This window comes from Phyllostomus hastatus, unplaced genomic scaffold (genome assembly GCF_019186645.2).
Source record: "Phyllostomus hastatus isolate PE091 unplaced genomic scaffold, TTU_PhHast_1.1 phas_contig_17, whole genome shotgun sequence".
NCBI classification, from domain to species: domain Eukaryota; kingdom Metazoa; phylum Chordata; class Mammalia; order Chiroptera; family Phyllostomidae; genus Phyllostomus; species Phyllostomus hastatus.
The window spans coordinates 20363433-20384024 of record NW_025333664.1 but is presented as its reverse complement, the minus strand read 5'-3'; the positions used below and the strand labels follow the sequence as shown (position 1 = coordinate 20384024).

Here is a 20592-nt window from a genome sequence, read left to right as displayed (position 1 = left end):
GCCAAAGCAGAATCCCTTGGTCTTTACCTCTGGCGCCTGGTGCCTTCTCTTCTGAGCTCTGATGGGAAGAGGATCAAGCAGATTAAAAATCTCTACCAAGCATATGCTTTAAAAGGTGGGAATAGGTTTTTCTCTTGAGGGGGCATAGTTCTAAGGTCCCACACTATCAGTGTGCTGGCTGCCTGTGGATTGGCTGCGTTGTGTCAGTATTGTGGGCCCCGCCCCGCCCCGTACCGGAAGTGAAATGAGCCTTTGCTCGGCTCTCGTAGTGAGATAAGGGGAGGATTACTTTCAGTGACAGAGTTGATAGGTGGTTGTTCAAGATTCATTACATTCTCTAGTCTCCCTGTATTGGAGGGCTTGCCATCAAGAGAACAAAGCTGATCACAGAGGAGGATTTTGATGAGGGATTGCTTGTGTCAAAAGGGGATGCCGGTTGCCTTCTGTCACCCATTGCTGTTTCCTCAGTTCCATTCCTTATTCGGGCCTCTCTGCACTCTCCCAGGGGCCCAGCATGGGGCTTTGAACCTGTCAGGTGGCGCGCGAAGAATGTTCTCGGCTCCCTTTCCCTTCCCCTTGTCTTCTCTCCTCCAGCCTGGCCTCCGCCATTGCTTCTGTGCTGCACAGGGTAGGAGAAGTGTTCACATGCTCGCAGGCAAATGCTAGGTTGCCTTTTTCCTCAGCTTATTGTGGGGCCCTGCCAGCCCTTGGGTTTTTGTAAAGCAGCTTGTAAGTCTTGCTCATTTCTGTTGTGTGACCGTGCCCCTAACCAGGCCCGCCTCGCTTCTCAGGTTGACTCCCTTTTACAGACTCTCCATGTGGGGGGCTGTGATTTTGCCATTCTTCTGTTGTCACAGGCCTGAGAAGCATCTGAGTCTAATTGACAGAGTTCTGTATGTCTTTTGAAGGGTGTTTTAGATCGAGCCCCTTCTCAGCATTTTTTAAAAAGTCCTTGCCCAAGGATACATTGATTGATTTTTAGAGAGGGGAAAAGTGAGGGGTAGGGTGGGGGAGAGAAACATCCGTCATTTGCCTGCCATATGCACCCCAGCCAGGACCAAACCAGCAACCGGGGCATGTGCCCTGATGGGGAGTGGAACCTGGGACCTTGTGGTGCAGAGAACGATGCTCCAGCCAATGGAGCCACAGCAGCCAAGGCCAACACCTCTCATGTTGCTCACTGCTGCCCCAGTGGCCCCTGGCTGGGCACTAGATTCCTTCTAGGTTCCCTCACCCCCACTTCTTTGTTCTACCACGTTTGTTTGCAGCTTCTCTGGGAGAGCATTTTTATTGAGTCACTCCTGTGCTCAAAGAAATATTGGTTCAAACTTTTTTGCCTAAGTCTTCAAGCACCTTCTTGGTTTTTCTTTGCCTTAAAGCAAAACAAAACGAAAGATAAGAAACTTACTTTCTTTTGATTATAAGTGATTAAGTCTTTGTTATCGAAACATTAAGAAAACCATAGTCCATGTGATGTCACAAGTTAGTGATAGTCATTGTTAGCTTTTAGCTATATTTTTTCCTGAATTATGGCTTTATTTATTGAGTGCTTCTAGGCCAGGTGCTTTGCAAAGTGCTTCACATATATAATCTGGAAGGTCAGAACTGCTGCCGTCATCCCACAGATCAGGAAGTGAGGCACAGAGAGGTTAACAGCTTGCCCAAGCTTACTCATTTTACCTGTACTTAACTGACATACTGTATATGTGGGGGTTTTTAGTGATATTTTTTTAAAATTTTAGAGAAGAAGGGAGAGAGAAACATAGTTTTGTTGTTCCACTTATTTATGCATTCACTGGTTGATTGCTGTATGTGCCTTCACTGGGGATCGAACCTGTGACTTGGGTGATGATTTTCTAACCAATTGAGCTACCCTGCCAGGGCTGCATATATGGTGTTTATTTTTTGAAATGCTGAAAGTCTCAAAATGGTTTAAAATTTGAAAAGAACAGAAAGATAAAACAGTGATAAATCTCCCTCTTAACTGGTATCTACCAGATGCCCAGTTCCCTCCCCAGAGGAAATGCAGTGTCACCAGCTGGGTAGCCTCCCCAGAGAGTGTGTACATATAAGCAGAAACATAACATCCATCTGTCTGTATTCTGTGTGTGTGTTTGTGTGCACATGTTTTCTGCCCCCCCCTTTACACAAATGATAGCATGTTTAATCACAGTGTATATTCCAGAGGGTGTTCCATATCCATGTATCGTCGGATGCCACGTTATTTTCTTTCATGGCTGTGTATATGGTAATTTCCTTGTATCAGTCCCATGTTGGTGGACATTTAGTTTGTTTCCAGTCTGTTGACACTAGAGATTGTTACAGCAACATCATACAAACATGTTGTACAGTTTTGTTTCCTACTTGCAAAGTTAAAACAGCATTATTTTTCTCATGTTAAATTTCTTGAGGATGATTTTTAATGCCTATATTAATGACTTCTCACAACCCTCTGTTTCCAAATTTTATTCATACTGTGAGACGACTCAAGCCTCACCTACCCCCTAAAGCCCGAACACTCTTACGTGTAGTAGTTGGAGTGTGTTTCCTCTGTATTTGATTTAAAACACTGGAATTTTCTGATATGGGAGCATCTATTCTTGTAGAATGTTGGCTGCAATTTTTATCTAATTCTCCAAGGGACCATTGACCCAAAAGGGCTGAGAGCCGTTGCACTTGAGATACTGTAAGCCTTCGGAGCAGGGGCCGCGCAGTGCCCTCGTTTGGTGTTCTCAGTTCCAGCGCAGCTCCTTGCAGGGCGGGGCTGTGGTGGTCAGCCTTGGGAGTTGATGCCATGGCATAGCTGGTCCTGCGCTAAGTTTGTCTGCATCCTTAAGGGACTGTTCTGTTGCAGATCGTTGGGACAGCACCCCTTAAGAGTGTCTCCTGCTTAGGTTGCCAGCCTTTGTTATTAAGGCAGAGCCTGGAAGGAATGCGTTTGTGAACCTCTTCTGTGCCTAGTGGAGACTTTTTTATAGGCCAGGAGTTTTCAGCCCTTTTGTGTAAAGCAGCTGATATATTGTACTTTTTTCTTTTAAACATTTGTCACCTTTTTTTGGTGTTCTGATGATAACATATTCACTGTAGTGTGTGTTTATTTATTTATATATAATTAAATATTTCAAAAATAGAATACATTTAGTACCATCCTTCAGATACAGCCAGTATTCAATAATTTTTGATTTACACAACAATAATTTCATATGGTTTAGCCTAATACATTTTTCTTGTGTTTTTTTCTATGCATATATATCAAGATGGAAATTTTTATATAGGAAGATATAGATGAAGATGTATGTTCTTCTAATATTAAATCTTGAGCTTTTCCTAAAGAAGTAAAAAAAATGTTTTGAATGCCTGCATAATATTCTGTCAGGCAGATGGCATGCTAAAATTTATGTAAGTGATTGCAGCGACTGTGGGAGATAGAAGTTGCTTCCTGTTTTTTTTTTCTTGTTGGTTCAGACACATGTATTTTTAAAATTCCTACAAGAGTAGAAGCATATAAAATTCTAACAGAGTCCAAGGGCAATGTCAGAATTGCAGTTTAACACTCTTTGAAATACTCAGAACCAGTACCCGAACATGGGGCTGGCTTCCCACGTGGCCATTTGCCACTTACTTTCTTTGGTGAATTGTCCAGTGACTTTGTCCATTTTTACTGGGGTCTTAACTTTTTTTAAATATATGTAAGCGCTATTTCAGCCAGTAAGACCATAGCGGCATGGTTTATCTTTTTTTTCCCTCCTAATCCAGAAAGTGCTTTTTATTCAACTACAGTCGTTCCAAGAGCGTGTGTGATGCTGTTGTGAAGAAGAGCGCGCATGGGGAGTTCAGGACGCCTGGGTTGTGGTCCTGAGCTTGGTCTCGTCCTCTGTGGTTTGGGGCCACCATTTTTGGGTCTCACATTTTAAATTTAAGGCTCTAAGGATTTTTCTGGCTCTCAAATAAAAACTGATAGTTCTTCAAGCAGACTTTTCTGAGAAGCAGATGGCTGCTGCTTTTAAGTGGTTTTGGTTGACTTGATCTGGAAGTCCCACGGATGGGTTGCGAATACTGTGCATTTAGTAAAAGCGCATCATTTTGTTTCAGAAAAATACTTTTTATGTGTAAAGCAGTGCTACAGGTGTAGATGCTCAATAGATTATCTATGTGTGTGTGTTTATTAGAGTTGATTTGTGTATATCAGGATCCAGATAAACTCTTTACATTGCACTTGGTAAATCGTGACTTTTAAATCTTTCATTAAAAAATTTTTTTAAATTGAATTTATTGGTGCTACATTGGTTAATATTGATATTAAATATCTCTTAAAATATAACAATTACTGGAGCTTTTAAGTGTAAATATCTAGAAATAGTTTTTTCTCATATATATATATATAAAATAATTACCCTTCTTCATGCTGTTAGTTTGTTGAAGACACTGAGGTTCTTGTCTTGTAGAATTTAGGACACTGTTTGTCTCTTTTTTAAAAAATATAAATATTGCTAATATACTGCCAGCTACATAGAATGCCTTCAGTATATTTTCTCTTGCATGAATAATAAATCAGCCACTTCAAAAAAAACCAGGCTTTCATTTTCTGGTACTCCTTTCTACTGAGAATGTCGCTCTGGTCACTGAAGTGCTTTGCTCTCATTGCATCTTCTTTCCAAAAATAATGACAGTGACACTCTTTGTGCTGGAACTGGCAGGGAGCCATTTTAAATAAGTTGATTATACATACAGTGGCAGTTGTGAGTTCTGCAGAACATCTATTGCCTGCCTAGTCACTAGATTTCTTGCTTCCTTCCCTGTCTAGTTTCTGTGGTGAATTAGCCCTGGCCAGTCAGTAAGTGCACAGTGAAGCCTGCCCTGTGTTAGAAGAGGGCTGTTGGTAGGCATTAGAGAAAAATGGGCAAGTGGGGGAAGGAATGAAATTGGGGAGCAAATGGGACAAAATACATGCAATAATTTCTTATAGTGGCCTTTAAAATAAAAAAAATATTTTTATTTTTAAAATATTTTATTCACTTATTTATTTTTAGAGAATGGGGAAGGGAGGAAGAAAGGGAGAGAAGCATCAGTGTGGGAGAGAAACATCAATTGGTTGCCTCTCGCATGCTGCCAACACCCCCAACCAGGGACCTGGCCCACAACCCAGGCATGTGCGCTGACTAGGAATCAAACCAGCAATCTTCCGGTTTGCAGGATGACACCCAGCCTGCTGAGCCACATTAGTCAGGGCCATTGGTTGATTCTTGTATGTGCTCTGCCTGGGGATCGAGCAAATTGAACCTGAAACCTTGGCATATGGGAAGGCACTTGAACCGACTAAGTTTACCCGGCCAGGGCCTCGCTGAGTAAGACTCTATTGTATATATTGGGTTGGCCCAAAAGTCCGTGTGGTTTTTCTGTAAAATAAAAGACACATTTTCATTTTCACCAGTAACTTTATTGATTTGGGTATTTTGAGTAGGTCAGCTATCTCCCGTGTGGTATAATATAAATTCTCAGTTAATGTCTCAATTTGATCCTTATCAACTTCATCTGGTCTACCCAACTGTGGAGCATCGTCCAGCGAGAAATCTCCATCATGAAACTTTGCAAACCACTTTTGACATGTTTGATCAGTCATAGTACCTTCTCCATACAGTGTACAAATATTTTTTTGCATTTCAGTTGTTTTTACCTTTCTTGAAATAATAAAGCATAATATACCAGAAATGTTGCTTATTTTTTCTACCGTTTCAAAAAAGTTGCTAATGTTTCAATATTAAAATGGCTACACAGAAGTTCACCGTTTTTTTTTAAATTACGTGTTGATATCACAGCTGTCACAATACAATATACAGCTGATATTACAGCTGTCACAAAATTGTTTTGAATGAAGTTAAACACTATTAGAGCCATCTTACAGAAAAACTCGTTATTCTTACACATGAACTCTTTGGCCAGTCCAATATGTACCACGTCTTTAGCCAGTTGTCTGCTGATGGGCACTTGGGTTGCTTCCATATCTTGGATCTAGTAAATAATGCTGCAGCGAACATAGTTAAATTTATGTAGAGATGTGAAAAGCTCAGGAAGGACATACATCTTAGAAAAAAAAATTTTTTTTAACCTAGGTCAGAGAATGGATTTTTGAAATACTTGGGAAGCCCCTTCAGCTCAGGAGAAGGGGGAGGGTATGTCCTTGTGAAAAATCAGAAAATGATGTCACCTCTGTTTCCCTTTTTTCTATTCTCTGTATTCTTTTTTTTTGCAGCGGTCATTTTACTATTATGTTAGTTTCTAATAAAGAGTAGTTTTAAAATTTCATAGAAATACTTCTTTTTTCCTCATCATAGTCTTCCAAGTTACAAGTGTATTGTAGAACCTATCCGGTAAAACCTCAGTCTTATGACAGATTATAAAAATGACTTTGAAGTCAAGTGGTATTGTAGCTTTGGGGCTTTGTAGATCTGCTGTACAACTTTTACAATTGTACCTGGGTTACGTGGGTTTGGGGTAAAGTTCACCCTGCTTCTTTAATGATAACGTTTAATGATCTGTTGTGTCTTTTATTCTTCTGCTGTTGTCCATTCAGGGGCTGCATATTGTCAGTTTATGGACATGCTGTTCCCTGGCTCCATTGCCTTGAAGAAAGTGAAATTCCAAGCTAAGCTAGAACACGAATACATCCAGAACTTCAAAATACTGCAAGCAGGTTTTAAGAGAATGGGTGTTGACAAAGTAGGTAAATTTTATTCTTTCATTTAGGTTGTTTCTTGTCTGGTGATTGTTACTAAGGAGACAGATGCTGGCCCATGACTGTCAACATTTTCTTTTTTCTTTTCCCAATTTATATCATTATTTTTTTCTCCGGTTAGCCTAGAATTTACTGGGAGCAAAGTTTCCCTCTAACCTCCTACTTGGCCTCTCCCCCCCAACCTCCCCCTTCCCTTGCTGTCTTCTTTCTTAGTGAAGTTAGTTAACCATCTGTAGGAGTCAACCTGTTTAATCTCTATTAATTTGAGATCTAACTCTTTAATCCCTGGATTTACCTTTATAAAGCATACCATATGGTACAATAAGTAGTTCTAATAGAGAAAATTCTAGAAATACTTGCTTTGTAGAAGCAAGGTACAAGGCAGATCCCTTTGGGTTGGGAATTTCCCTCTTGCCCCCAAGGTTATTTAAAGGTACCAGAAACACTGGCCACTAGGCTTCATTAGGATAAAGATTATCTCTTGTAGTAGGTAATATTAATAGATTATAGTCATGAGCCACATAATGTTTCAGTCAACAAGGACACCTAACTGAGATTATAACGGAGCTGAAAAATTCCTATCACCTTTTGACGTCATAGCATCATAGCGCAATGCATTAAACGTTCGTGCTGGTGCTGGTATATGTAAACCTACTGCTACGCCAGTCGTGTAAAGGTACAGTATATAGTCCAGGTAATTATTATGTACAAGTACACAATACTTGGTAATGATAATGAATGACTGTGGTACTGGTTTATGCATTTACTATACTGTACTTTTTAACTGTTGCTTTAGAGCATTGTCTTTCTACTTAGAGTTTGCCGTAAAACAGCACGCTGAGTCATGCCAGCAGCAGCCTCGCCCATCCCGTCTGTTGCATCAGTCTGTCTTGTGCTTCATTTAATCTTGTAAGGTGCTGTACAGTTATACTCTGTGCAGGCTTATCGCCTAGGAGTTGCAGGCTATTACCTGTGGCCTAGGTGTGTAGTAGACTACACCATCTAGGGTTGTGTAAGTGTGCGCTATGACGAAATTGCCTAGCAGTGCATTTCTCAAAATGCATCCCCATTGGTGAGCAGTGTGTATCTGTTGTAAAATTAAGCAGTTTCTTTCCCCACCTATCAGAAAGGTTTATCCTTTTAAGCCATTTTGGGGGGAAAATATTTTTTTAGTAAAGCTTATAATAACCCCCTAATTAGCTTGCTGGTTTGTCTGGTTTTTATTTACTTTAAAATCAGTCTTTATTTTAGTTTTGTCTCTGCAATATATAAAATGTGCACATGTATTGTAAGAATATCATTTAGTTACCAGGCAAAGGTTAAACTAGGTACAGCTTATTATATACAGTAACTTTTCTCTTTATAGAATTTAATTTTTTAAAATAAGTAAATTTCTGAAGTGAACAGAAGTCGAGAGTATCGCGCAGTGAATCCCCACGCGCCTCCACAGTTACCAGCTCTCGCCTGGCTGCGGTTCTGCCCCGCCACGTGTCCTGCTGGGTGGTTTTGGAATTCCAGACATCGTGTTTTACTTATAAATGGTTCAGTATCAAACAAAGTAATTTTATATTTATTTGTTTAGAGAATGAATATAGTTCAGATTATTACATGTATTTTTTATAAAAGTGCCATTGCACCTGGAATTCTTGAAGATAAACTTGGACCAGTAGTCCAGTGACTTGAAGTAATATTTGATAACATAGTACTTTTGTGTAGTAACAAAACTTAGAGTCCTTAAAGTATATTTTAAAAGGATTGGAATTACTGTAAAAACATGCCATTTTGCAGAAATCTATCCTTGACCTATTTTTAAAACAAGTTTTTTAACATGTTTTTTATTGTAGATACCTGTGTTTGTGCTCTGGATTCTTTACTTTGTGACAGGCACCGTGGCCATGCAGGTTACACGGAGACTTATTCTGTACAGTGGAATGTCGTATAGTAGGATGTATTTGGGATTGTGGATGTGACTTATATGTGATACTTGTTCCTTTTGCATCTCTGATTCCTTTGGTGGCCTTGGAAGGGGGTTGGTAGGTAGAAGTATTCTGTGAAAGGCAAACTGGGTGAAACTTGCTTTATAAACTTTCAGGGGTTTACTTTGTACTAAGTTCTTACCTCTAAACTATTTTAGAGCTTTGTACCCATTGGATGCTCGGACATGTGTGGTGCTTGCCAAAAGCCTCTTGCTTTGGGCTAAATAGTCTTGATGTTTCTCTGCAGATAATTCCTGTGGACAAATTAGTAAAAGGAAAATTTCAGGACAATTTTGAATTCGTTCAGTGGTTCAAGAAGTTTTTTGATGCAAACTATGATGGAAAAGACTATGACCCTGTAGCTGCCAGACAAGGTCAAGAAACCGCCGTGGCCCCCTCCCTTGTTGCTCCAGCTCTGAACAAACCGAAGAAACCTCTCAGCTCTAGCAGTGCAGGTAAAAAACCAAACAAATACCATTTCCAAGTAATAGTTTTCCAGGTGTTCATGTATTCATTCAACTTGTAACCAGAATTTTTTGAGCCTATGTGGCAGGAGCAGGTAGTGTGGCATCAGGCAGACCCGTGTTTATGGCTTTTAGGGCTCTGTAGCCCTGTGTGAGCCACTTTACCTCTGCCCTGCAGTTTCCTCCTATATAGAACGGGACTTTGAATATGTGTCCCAGAGGGTTGCTTTTGAGGCCTGAATGAGTTACTGTGTGCAGTTTTGCCAAGGCTCTTTAGTTGTATGGAATAGAAACCCCTGAGGCCAGCTCACATGAAAGAGAGCTTTGGTTTGAACACAAGGACGTTACACAGAGCCCCATTGCAATGAGACCTGAGCTCCCAGAAACTTAAGGAGCTTTCTGGGTCTCTCAGGGACTGTTCTTGGCTCTCTGCATCATCAGTGTACTTGCAGACCAGCTTCCGGTACTTAAAGCTTCCCTGCCCTCCCAAGACCTTTAGCTGTTAAGTGGCTTTGGCTTGCTTTGATGCTAGCACAATCTGGTGGGGGTGGGACGGGGGCTGTTTTTAGAGACCTTCTCTAAAAAGTCTTGGCCTGGAGGTTTCCCAAAATGTGTTTGCAGCAGTATATCTGTAGACTATACCTATACATAGCACCTACAGGTGCTAGCTCCTCCTTTTCCAGGAGGTGACAAGAATATTAGTTAAGGTCCCATTGTACCTTGAGAAAGAGGCTAGATCCATCAAGTAGAAAGAGAGGGACGATGAGTACTTTTAAATTTTCATATGACCTCATATAAATGGGATCATAAAATGTGTCTTTTTGTGTCTGGCTTTTTTCGTTACCATGTTTTCAACATTTATCCATGTCATAGCATGTACCAGTACTTTATTCCTTTTTATGGGTGAATAATATTCCATTGCATGACATTTTATTTATTCATCAGTTGATTGTTTGTATTTCCACTTTTTAGCTATTATGAGTAATGCTGCTATAAACATTCCTATATGAGTTTCTTTGTGGACATGTTTTCATTTTTCTTGGGTATATATCTTAGAGTATATACTCCTGGAGCAGAGTCCTTGGGTCCTGTGGTAACACTGTATTTAACCTTTTGCAGAACTACCCGATTGTTTTCCCAAGTGGCTGAACCACTTTGCATTACCATCAGTAGAGTATATGAAGGCTCCAGTTTCTCCAAATATTGAGTACTTTTATTCTTCAATATTTTATTTTCTTAGCTACTCAGAATGGGGGGGTGCATAGATAACTGTGCATTTCGTATCTCAGACGTGGCTACCAGGCACGCAGAGGCTTGCATTAAGCGTTTAGTCTTCGGGATAAACTTACTAGAGGTAAACGTGCTGGAGATGATACTAGAGATCATCCAGAGGAAATGCCTGTTACTGTAGGCAGGTCCCAGGCTTCATGGTTATTGAGTAACACGGGGTATCAGGAAAAGCAGGTATTTCTAAGCATGGCATAATGTATAAACTTTACAAAATGATTGCTGAATGGATGAATAAAATCATAAATGATACATTTGATTATTTTAACTTGTAGATAGGTAGGCCCCTTTACTACTTCTTCCTTGTCTTTGTCTACTTTTGGCTGTTACCACTGAGAAAAGTTTGCAAATCCTGGTCAGGCTGCTGCTGCTTTTCTCTCCTAACTCCACAGATAGCTTCTAAAAGGTGAGCAAGACAGGGGCTTGAAGTAATTAGTCGTAAGAGCAGTCTCTACCACCCTGCTCTTCCCAGTCCAAGGAATCTCAGTTTTTGAGTTAGGAGGTATCTTACTTTCCACATGGGGAACTGTGAGCACCCAGCAGTAGCTGGGGCCCTGAGCTCACTCCTGGAGAGAAATTGGCCTTTGCGCCATGAAGCTGCCCTGCTGGTGGATTTGGCAGGAAATGAGTTACAGTAGAGCAGCTGTGTGTGCCTCTTTCAGATAATAGTTCTACTCACCACAGAGGCAAAAACAGTGGCAAAAAGACCTCACAGAAGGACTAATTCTCGGCACAAGGGATTATGGCTAAAATTGGTACTGTACTTTGCTGCCAGGATTAAAGAGCCACTTTGGGCAAACTTGGGGTGTTGTCATATATGTCAAGCTCTCAACATTGGGTTCATTCACTGCAATTACTGTGGAGGCCAGTGGGTCACAGCCTGTCCTTGTTGCCTTGTGGGTTCTTTTTTGTTTTGAAATTTCTGCTCTTGAAAAGACCTCTGCTCCTCTCTCAGCTCCACAGAGGCCCATTGCAACACACAGAACTACTGCAACCCCTAAGGCTGGCCCAGGTGTGGTGCGAAAGAACCCTGGTGTGGGCAACGGAGATGATGAAGCAGCTGAACTCATGCAGCAGGTAGGTCCCTCCTGTGTCCCAGACTGGAGTCAGGTCAGTGGAGAGGATGCTCGCTGCACTGACCAGAGGAGGCTTGCTCGTGTTCTTGTGGAAGACCTGCATGGTCTGCCGAAACAGTCCTCCTCCTGACGTGTGTGAGCCCGTCAGGTGCCGTGTGGGCAGCGTGAGTGTGGAGGCGGAGGAGGGAGAGGGGGTCAGGTGTTCTGAGGCCAGTTAGTGTGGCAGGAACCAGGGTCTAGTTTGGAAACCCACCTGTACAGCAGAGCCCAGTTGATGTCTCTGGAATGATAGTGGGGCTCTGTGGGGTTTGGAGTGTCTCTTGAATTTTGGCTCTGAAAAAGGGTAAAGGAGAGTTCCTTTTTGAATAATAAAAATGATTTCACAGTTTCTCTTTTGAAATCCAAGTTGAGAGTGGAACTGATATGAAAAGCCTATTGTTCGCCTGTTCTTAATAGGTCAGTGATTTGAAATGTCTTCTTTAGGGCTAACCAATATCCTGAAGGTACTTGTTAGAGGTCTGTGGATCAGAACAAATTTTAGACTTCTAAACACTTTCTCACTAATCCTTATAGTTACTTTGTTTGTTTGCTTTTGGGTGATTCTCTTGATTAATCCCAGTCTTAAAATCAAGATGCTTTGTTAGCCCAGTGAGTTTGAGATTGGACTCTTTTATTTTCTTAAAAGCCAAGTCCTAAAACCTGGGGGACACAGCCTCATTTTAAACCAGAACCTCTTGCGATGCAGATGCGGGACAGAAAAGCCTGCCCAAAGATCACATTTTGTTTTCTTAATTCTCTGATTCATGTGTGACCCATGGTTCTAGGTGCCTCAGGGGAGTCAGGGTGACTGGGTCACCGTCCCCATTAGTGTGGTGGCCTTGAGCGTGCTCTGGGCGCTGTCACTGAAGTGTAGACATTCTGGAGAGTAAGACTTCACTCTGTCGTTGTCCCGGCCTGGGTGTACCCAGGAAGCAGGCTCACTGCTGTGTGTTGGGGCTCATGCTTTGAGCTGATGTCACGTGAAGTGCCTGGAATGGTGTTGGGATAAACGGAGCGATGACAGTGGATGGAAGACACTGTGGTTATTATGGTTCCTGTCCGTTGTCTTGACAGAGTGAGATAGGACTTGAAGTGTTCTTTAAAAGTTCACAGGAATAAAGTTTTTTGTGCATGAAATATGTACACGAGTGTTAATAATGTGTATGGGCTCTGTGAACATTAATAACGGAAACAAAATCAGCTAACATCTTTAGAGTGTGTGCCATTATGTTATTAAGCACTTTGATTTCACCTTTGCATCAACCCTGTGAGGCTTTGCAGGTCTGGGCGCTGTGGCTCAGAGAGGTTAAGTAGCCCGAGCTGGGGTTTGAACCAAGGCTTGTTCACAGCTGGTTTAGCCCAGTCTCAGAAGTGCTTTGGCCTGTGTGGAGTTTTAATGTTGTTGTTTTTTAATATGAAAGATTTTAGCTTCTCTCCAGGTTGCCCTTGGCTCATTATGTGATCTTTCTGGTCCCTGAAAATATTTGAATTTGTGGCCCTGACAAAGGTGTGGAGGTCTGGGGGTTATGACTAATATGAGAAATAGCACCAGATGGGCTTGTTTAGGCTAAGAGAAGAGGAGTGTGTTCCATACAAATCACCCTGTCGTGTTTGTAACCTTGGGAGGTCTGCTGCACTTCAACGTGGAGAAATGTACTTGTCGTTGATTTTGGTCCAGAACAACACTGTTCAGTAGAAATAGGACGTGGACCAGAAATGTGAGGCACATGTATAACTTGAAAATTTTTAGTACCCACATTAAAAAAAGGTAAAAAGAAACAAGGTTAAATGAACTCTATTAGCACGTTAACCCAACACAGTGGTGCCTCGGTACTCGTCATTAATGCGTTTCGGAACTCGTGACGAGTGCCAGAACTGACACATGCCGAACGATGAAGCTTTTGCCTTGTGGGGCGGCGTTGTGACTTGTGTAAGCTCTGGCGAGTGTGACAAGTCCTGAGCAAGTGCCGAGTACTGCAAACATTTTTTTCTTGTCAAAATGCAATGAATACAGGGTTTGACAAGATCTGAAGTTGATGAATATTGAGGTATGACTGTATACCCAAAATATTGCCATTTTGACATGTAATCAGTACAGTTACTGAGATGTTTCACATTTGGAGGCCCTTACTAGTCTTTGAAACCCATCCAGCATGTATTTAGTGTGCACAGCCCATCTCAGTTGCACTGGCCGCGTTTCAAGGGCTCAGGTAGCCACGAATGGCTCGTAGCTGCCAGATTCGCCAGTGCAGGCCCTTTGCATTCTTCTTGGGCTTCTTAGGTTAAAGCTATTACTTTACTACAAGAGAAGGTTCTAAGAGGGATACTGATTAGTAGCACAGATTTTTAATAACCTCAAAGAAGCATTAAGAGGAGTGCTCAGTGAAAGCCAGTGACATAGCGTGTACTTCCTGAGTGTTTCTTGTAGGTACGTAGTTATTGATGACAGGAGGAATGCTGCTTTGGCCCTGCAGGTGGGGCCCAGAAGGCTGGGTTCCAGTGCCCTGGACAATGTGGAGGCCAGAGAAGGTTCTGATGGGTTTATGAGGAGGCGCTAGTGAAGCATGAGTGTGCAGTTGGACTCTAAGCTAGCATACCTTTTTAAGCTGTTTAGTTTCCTTTTCCTTCTTGGTCACTAATGTGATTAGAAGGCCTCTTCCCAGGCTTTTGGAGCTTGGAGCTGAAGATTCAAGGGGGCTTTCTGTTGCTGGAGTTGGTCAGCCCTTGTCCGTCTGTCCCCGTGTGCACTGCACTTCGGGGCTGATGCTTAAGGAAAGGTAACTGCACCGCAGCAGTTAAAGCAGAGGTGGGGGGAATGCGGGGAAATGGGCAATTTAGTTTTGCTGGCTACTAGGTGATGGTAGTACTTTCAGTAATTTTTTTTCCTTAAAGATTTTATTTATTTTCAGAGAGAGAGGGGGAGAAAGAGAGGGAGAGAAATGTCACTGTGTGGTTGCTTCTCACATGTCGCCCTACTGGGGACCTGGCCCATAACCCAGGCATGTGCCCTGACTGGGAATCAAACCAGCGACCCTTTGGTTCGCAGGCTGGTGTTCAGTCCACTGAGCCACCCCAGCCAGGGCCCAGTCATTTTTAAAAGTGATTTTTGTGTTTGGAATAGAACCTTGATTCTTCTGGTTTGGTCTGTTCAGGCCTTTGATGATGAGCATGACAATAAGTCTTTAATAAAATGGTCCTGCTGGTTCCAGACACCTGTTCCACACCTCTGGGTGCGTCTTGAGTACAGATTCTGAACGAAGGGTGAGCTACTTTCTGACTGGGACAGTGTTTGATCCCTGTGGTTGTGTCTGGCTTCCTCATCAGGCTCTAGGGAAGCCAGATCAGCGGTTTCCTTCAGTTTTTGCAGCTTTAAGTTCAGAAGGTCTGACTAGATTTCCGTGGTGCCTTCTGGCTCTCATAGTCCCTGTTATCCAAATTGCTCACGGCTGCTCCACCTGTGATTTCCTGGCTTGTTTTTCCATGTGGTCCTAGCCTGTAAGTCCTGTGAGGGTTTTATATGCTACATGTTATGCCTTGTAATTTACATTCTATGAACATTAAAGTGAATTCGCATGGTGTCGATGTGAACACACTGAAATGAGGATGCACCGTGCTTAAAATACACCGAGGACTGGAAGAGTCATTATGACATTTAGTACTCTTGGCTAGACAGAGCCCTGGCCTAAGCACTGAGATTGCTTTCTTTGTTGCCCCCTTGTGGAAATGAGAGCCCCTCAGTGGAACTCCTGGAGGCTCCTGCAGCACATGTGGTGAGCTGGTGCGATGCTCAGGGGAGGAGCTAGCCGTGAATGTGGTTTTGTTCCCTACCTCTGCTGCCTTTCCCTTTTCAGACTCTCTTTGGAGAAAGACAGATATGAGGACTGTCCTTGGAAGATGCTGTTCTTTTTTTTATTATTATTATTTTTAGAGAGGGGAAGGAAGGGAGAAAGAGAGAGAGATAAACATTAATGTGTGGTTGCCTCTCACGTGGCCCGCAACCCAGGCATGTGCCCTGACTGGGAATCGAACCTGCGATGCTTTGATTCACAGCCTGAGCTCAGTGCACTGAGCTACGCCTGGAGATGCAGTTCTTTTGAGTCAAGGGTTGCCCTTTCCCCAATATACAGGTCGGGGTAGAGGGGAAAAAGACCATTGAGTTTTCTGTGCCCGCGCCTCCTGTAGTCCTAGCTCTAGGCCTTTGGCTAGTGTTAGTCAGCATTCGCTAGTCTTCCCCTCCTGGCTCGCCATTTCTCCCTTGCTGTCCTGGACCCTTTCTCACCATTGACCTCCACACGCAGAAAGGTCTGGACTTAATTGACCATTGGTGAGGACTCAACTTATGATTGTCAGCTGCCCTGCTGGGCTGCATTTTGCTTTTATATTTGTCTCAGGCTTTCATAGTTTTTCTCCTAGGTCTTTTCTTAGTCCCTGAGAAGTTCATGAATGTTTCACGGTGCTGTCTGCCATTTTCTAAGAATCGTTACAGTCAAGGTGGACATGAATAAGCCCATGTTATTTCTCTGGGGCTGGGGGAAGGTTACATTACACTGAAGTGAGTTTTGTCCTTGTTAGGGAGTTCGATGAAAGGCCACATCTCTCGGGTTGGATGTTTGCGTGATGTGTTGGTGGTGCACAAGTGCCAGGTGTCTCACCCTTGTTACTGTCCTGTGCAGGTCAATGTATTGAAACTCACCGTGGAAGACTTGGAGAAAGAAAGAGATTTCTACTTTGGAAAGCTAAGGAACATCGAATTGATTTGCCAGGAGAACGAGGGGGAAAACAACCCTGTGTTGCAGAGGATTGTGGACATTCTCTACGCCACAGATGTACGTGTTGACACGGGGGTATTTGCCATTTTGCTACCGAAGAGAAAATGAATTTTATCTAGTTGATTGGGGCAAACTCCATGTTGATGACTCATTGTGTTCCAGTTTAGCATTCATCAAAGGGCTTCACCTTTGACCCCTCTAAGTCAGCCAGGGGGCACTTTTGCAGAGCTGTAGCCGTTGCCTTGAGGCCTGTGAGCCCTTGAGAGGCAGGAATAGGAAGAAGTGGGCGGCTGGTTTGCCCTGCTTCTGTAGTTTGTGGCCACTGATAGGTGATGAGTGCCACAAAATGCTCTTGACCTCACCATCCCCTCTCCACATTCTGCACCTTGGAGCCCTCAGCCTGAGTTGCTGCCTCCATTTTCTTGGGGCCCCGTGCATGGCCTGGAGAGCCAGGCACGTGGTCCCCCTTCGATGTTGCTGCCCACAGCCGGCAGAGTGCACCTTTGCTCCTCCCTCCCAGGAGTGTGCCTGATTCTCATTTCTTCAGAGTGTGCTGCGGTCATTTTTCTTGGGACCCAGGTGTATTACATAGCAGATCTGCTGATATTAATCATGACATCAGCTGACCAGGGAAGTTCCTGAGGCAGACATCCTAACATTGCTGTTGCCCGAAGACTGATTTTTCCTAGATTTAGGATTTGGTACCTCGTTGTGTCCACCGTTTAATGGCTGTACGGTACTTCAGATTTCTCTGCATTCCCAGCAAGGTCTGCAGGATCAAATTGTCATATATGCCTAAGTGATGTGTAGTATGTCTGTAGCACACAGATATAAGGTAATACTCATGCTCTTATTAACCCTGCCCTCTAAACATACCAAGCGGATTTGGGGGATTAAGACAGATGACTAAAAGTTGGTAATTTGTTAAATAAATTCCTATTTCAGGCCTGCTCTGTGCCAGATAATGAAAACAAAGATGATAAGCATATAAGGGGTCCTTGATCTAGTCCAAGTATTACTTTAGTGAAATCATATTTTAAGTAAAATCATCCGTAGAGATTTGTTTAAAAAAAATGGTGGTTGAAAGGGAAGTCTAATTTTTATGTTAGTGCGGCCATTAGTGCATGCCAGTGGGCCCTGGAGTCTGCTTATTTCCCATGCCATTTGTGCTGGATCAGTCTTGCAGCTATTTCTGCACAGGCATTGCTTATGTTTAAACACTCAAAACACCCACAACACTCGTAAATAGCAGGCATGATTCCTGAATGTAGTCAAAGGAATGCGTAAAGGAAAAGCTGGCTATAGACAGTTTGTTGAGAGGAGATTACCAAACTTTTATGGTGACCTCAGGGATTGTTGAGGGTAACTTTTCCATTTTTTCTTTTTCTCCCTGAACTTCCCTCGCCTTTTTAAAAAAGTTTTATTTATTTTTAGAGAGAGGGAAAGGGAGGGAGAAAGAGAGGGAGAGACACATAGTTGTGCAAGGGAAACATTGATTGGTTGCCTCTTGCAGGTTCCCAACCTGGGACCTGGCTTGCAACCCAGGCACGTGCCCTGACCAGGAATCGAACCAGCAACCTTTGGTTTGAGGAAGGATACACAATCCACTGAGCCACACTGGTCAGGGCACCTTTTTTAAACAACCTGATTTGAGGTAGAATTGACACAATGACCACATATTGAAGTATAACTTGATGACCTGAAATCAACACTATAATCAAGACAGTGTATGCACATCCATCACCATTTGATTGTGCTTAGTTTTTGTCTTCTGTGAGACAGATTCTACTGCCTAACTAATAAAACAGTGGTGCCCTGGCCTTGTGCCGTTAAATGCCAAGTGTGTGGTAGAGACAGGAAGAACTGCTGTCTTTAAATACAGGAAAGTGAACCCAGAGTAGAAACTGATCGATCATTCGGTGTTGAGTAATAGTGTTCCCTTCTCGTTCTCCCCTTTCAGGAAGGCTTTGTGATACCGGATGAAGGGGGACCACAGGAGGAGCAAGAAGAGTATTAAGAGCCTGGACCAGCAGAGCAGCATCTGAATTCTTCACTCCAAATCATGTGCTTAACTGTAAAATACTCCCTTTTATTATTCTTATAGAGGACTCACTGGTTTCTTTTTCAATAAGCAAAAAGTACCTCTTCTTAAAGTGCACTTTGCAGAAGTTTCACTCCTTTTCCAATAAGTTTGAGTTAGGAGCTTTTACCTTGTAGCAGAGCAGTATTAACATCTAGTGGGTTCACCTAGAAAACAGAGAGGCTGACCATGGGCTCACCATATGGATGCTGGTAACACTGATTGCTGGAGAAGATGTTTTTATGTGATTCTCGGAGGTAAAGACTGATTTGAATTTTAAACTAATGTGAAATCTCGGCAGAGAACGTTTTAATAAATAAATGCCTTAAGAGTATTTAAAATATGCTTCCATATTTCAAAATATGAGATGTAACCTGACAGGAGAGTGTGTGTGGTGCCCTTGTGTCTGGGAAGGAAGGACCAGACCTTGGAACTTTGGAGCCTGCTGTTCACAGGCCTTGCAGGGCTGCCTGAGTCTGCAGAGGCCTAACCTTGGCCCAGAGGGAAAGTTTAAAAAGTTGCTCTGTAAAGCCATTTGGTGTCCTTGACCAACTGCATCTCTGCTAAGAAGCAAGAGGCATTGTTGGCTGAATGAGTAGAGGGTGTGTTTCGACCCTGCAGTGTTTGAGTTGAAGAGCTTGATTTTTATTGAGCATTTCCCCTGACGATTTTTCCGGTTACCCCTGAAATTTCTATGTATTGTGTTTTTTTTTGGAAATGAGGTGTGTTCAGTTTTTAAATCTTAACAACTACTTTTTGGGACTTGCCCACATCTCTGGGATTTGAATGGGGGTTGTGTCCCATTTTACTGTCTTTTAAGTTTATATTTAACATATTTCTCTGCTTCCCTTGCCCATTGGGGACTCCTTTTTGGCTCCTTAAAGTTTGCTGCTTAGAGTGGAAGTTCAGCCGGCAGGCGATCATGCTGCAAGTTCTTTTTGGACCTCTGACAAAGGGAGTGATCAGTGAAGGCCGTCGCTGCCTTGGGATCTGCAAGGCCGGGTGTTTTGGTCCCTGCTGTCCACAGCCCTCCACTGTTAACAGAATTCTTTGCCAGTGCACTAATCTCTTTGGAGATAAAATTCGTTAGCGTGTTATTAAATGTTACTTTTTTTTTGCAGAAAATACAGTACCATGTCTGAATTAATTATTAATATTTAAAATATTTCATTCCTTAACACTCCCTCACTTGCTTTGCCCACAGCCCGTTCGGTTCCTTTGTGTGGCAGAATCCTGCAAATCGTGTGTCTCCCACTACTGAGATTGCTCGGCCCCCAATGTACTTGTACTGATCTGTTTCTGGTGGTAGTTCGTCCTGAAATGTGTGTGTAGAAAGCAGGTGTTTTATGAAAAATTGTTGTGTAGTGCATGCTCTGTGTGGAATTCAGAGGAAAACCCAGATTCAGTGATTAACAATGCCAAAAATGCAAGTAACTAGCCATTGTTCAAATAACAGTGGTGCTATTTCTCTTTTGTGGCCTTTTAGACTTTTGTTGCCCTAAAATTCCATTTTATTGGGAACCCATTTTCCACCTGGTCTTTCTTGACAGGGTTTTTTTCTACTTTAAACAGTTTCTAAATAAAATTCTGTATTTCAAGAGTGTCATGTCTTTTGAAATTTGTCTTTTCCTGGGTGTGTTCTTTTAGGTTCAAACGATAAGGTACCGATGCTTCTTCCTTAAATCAGGACTGATCTTTTTAAAATCCTTCACTGTTTTTCCAGAAGTGCTTATTTCTAAGCCTCTTCTTTTTTCCCCTTTATTCACATTACATTTCTCGGCCTCCTGCTGTTTCCATTTTCACTGTGGAGCGGTAGTGCAGAAGTCCCAGGCTTGGCCCAGCTCCTGTGATGCCATTTTAGGCTGCTTCCTCCTCAGATACACAGCAGGGTGATGGGGAGATACTTTTTTTGTTTGTTTGTTTTTCTTGAAAGTATATTTCAAAGGCATTGAACACAGTCTTAATATATAAAATAAACCTGAAATTTTCATTTTTTTCTTCCTTTTTAACATTCTCTGCTGAAATGAGTTCAAAAGGAGACTTGCTTCCATTTTTAATATGAAATAAAGTTAAATGGGTAGAAGGCAGTTTTTGTGTGATCTTTAGAGTACCTCCCACAGTCATGGATGCTCTGTAAACCCACCTTGATGATTGTGACCAGGGTGACG

General features: G+C 42.5%; 1 protein-coding gene across 3 annotated transcripts in view; it reads left to right on the top strand.

Moving 5' to 3' along the window:
• Window positions 1–20022, top strand: part of MAPRE1 (microtubule associated protein RP/EB family member 1) — a 28246-nt gene extending 8224 nt beyond the window's left edge. For all 3 annotated transcript variants that reach the window (XM_045833568.1, XM_045833569.1, XM_045833570.1), the window contains exons 3-7: window positions 6572–6717; window positions 8957–9164; window positions 11416–11537; window positions 16249–16401; window positions 18305–20022. In XM_045833568.1, coding sequence (XP_045689524.1) covers window positions 6572–6717; window positions 8957–9164; window positions 11416–11537; window positions 16249–16401; window positions 18305–18361 — 686 coding nt within the window. In that variant the 3' untranslated portion in view covers window positions 18362–20022. The remainder of the gene's footprint in view (window positions 1–6571; window positions 6718–8956; window positions 9165–11415; window positions 11538–16248; window positions 16402–18304) is intronic.
• The last annotated feature ends 570 nt before the right edge of the window (window positions 20023–20592 follow it).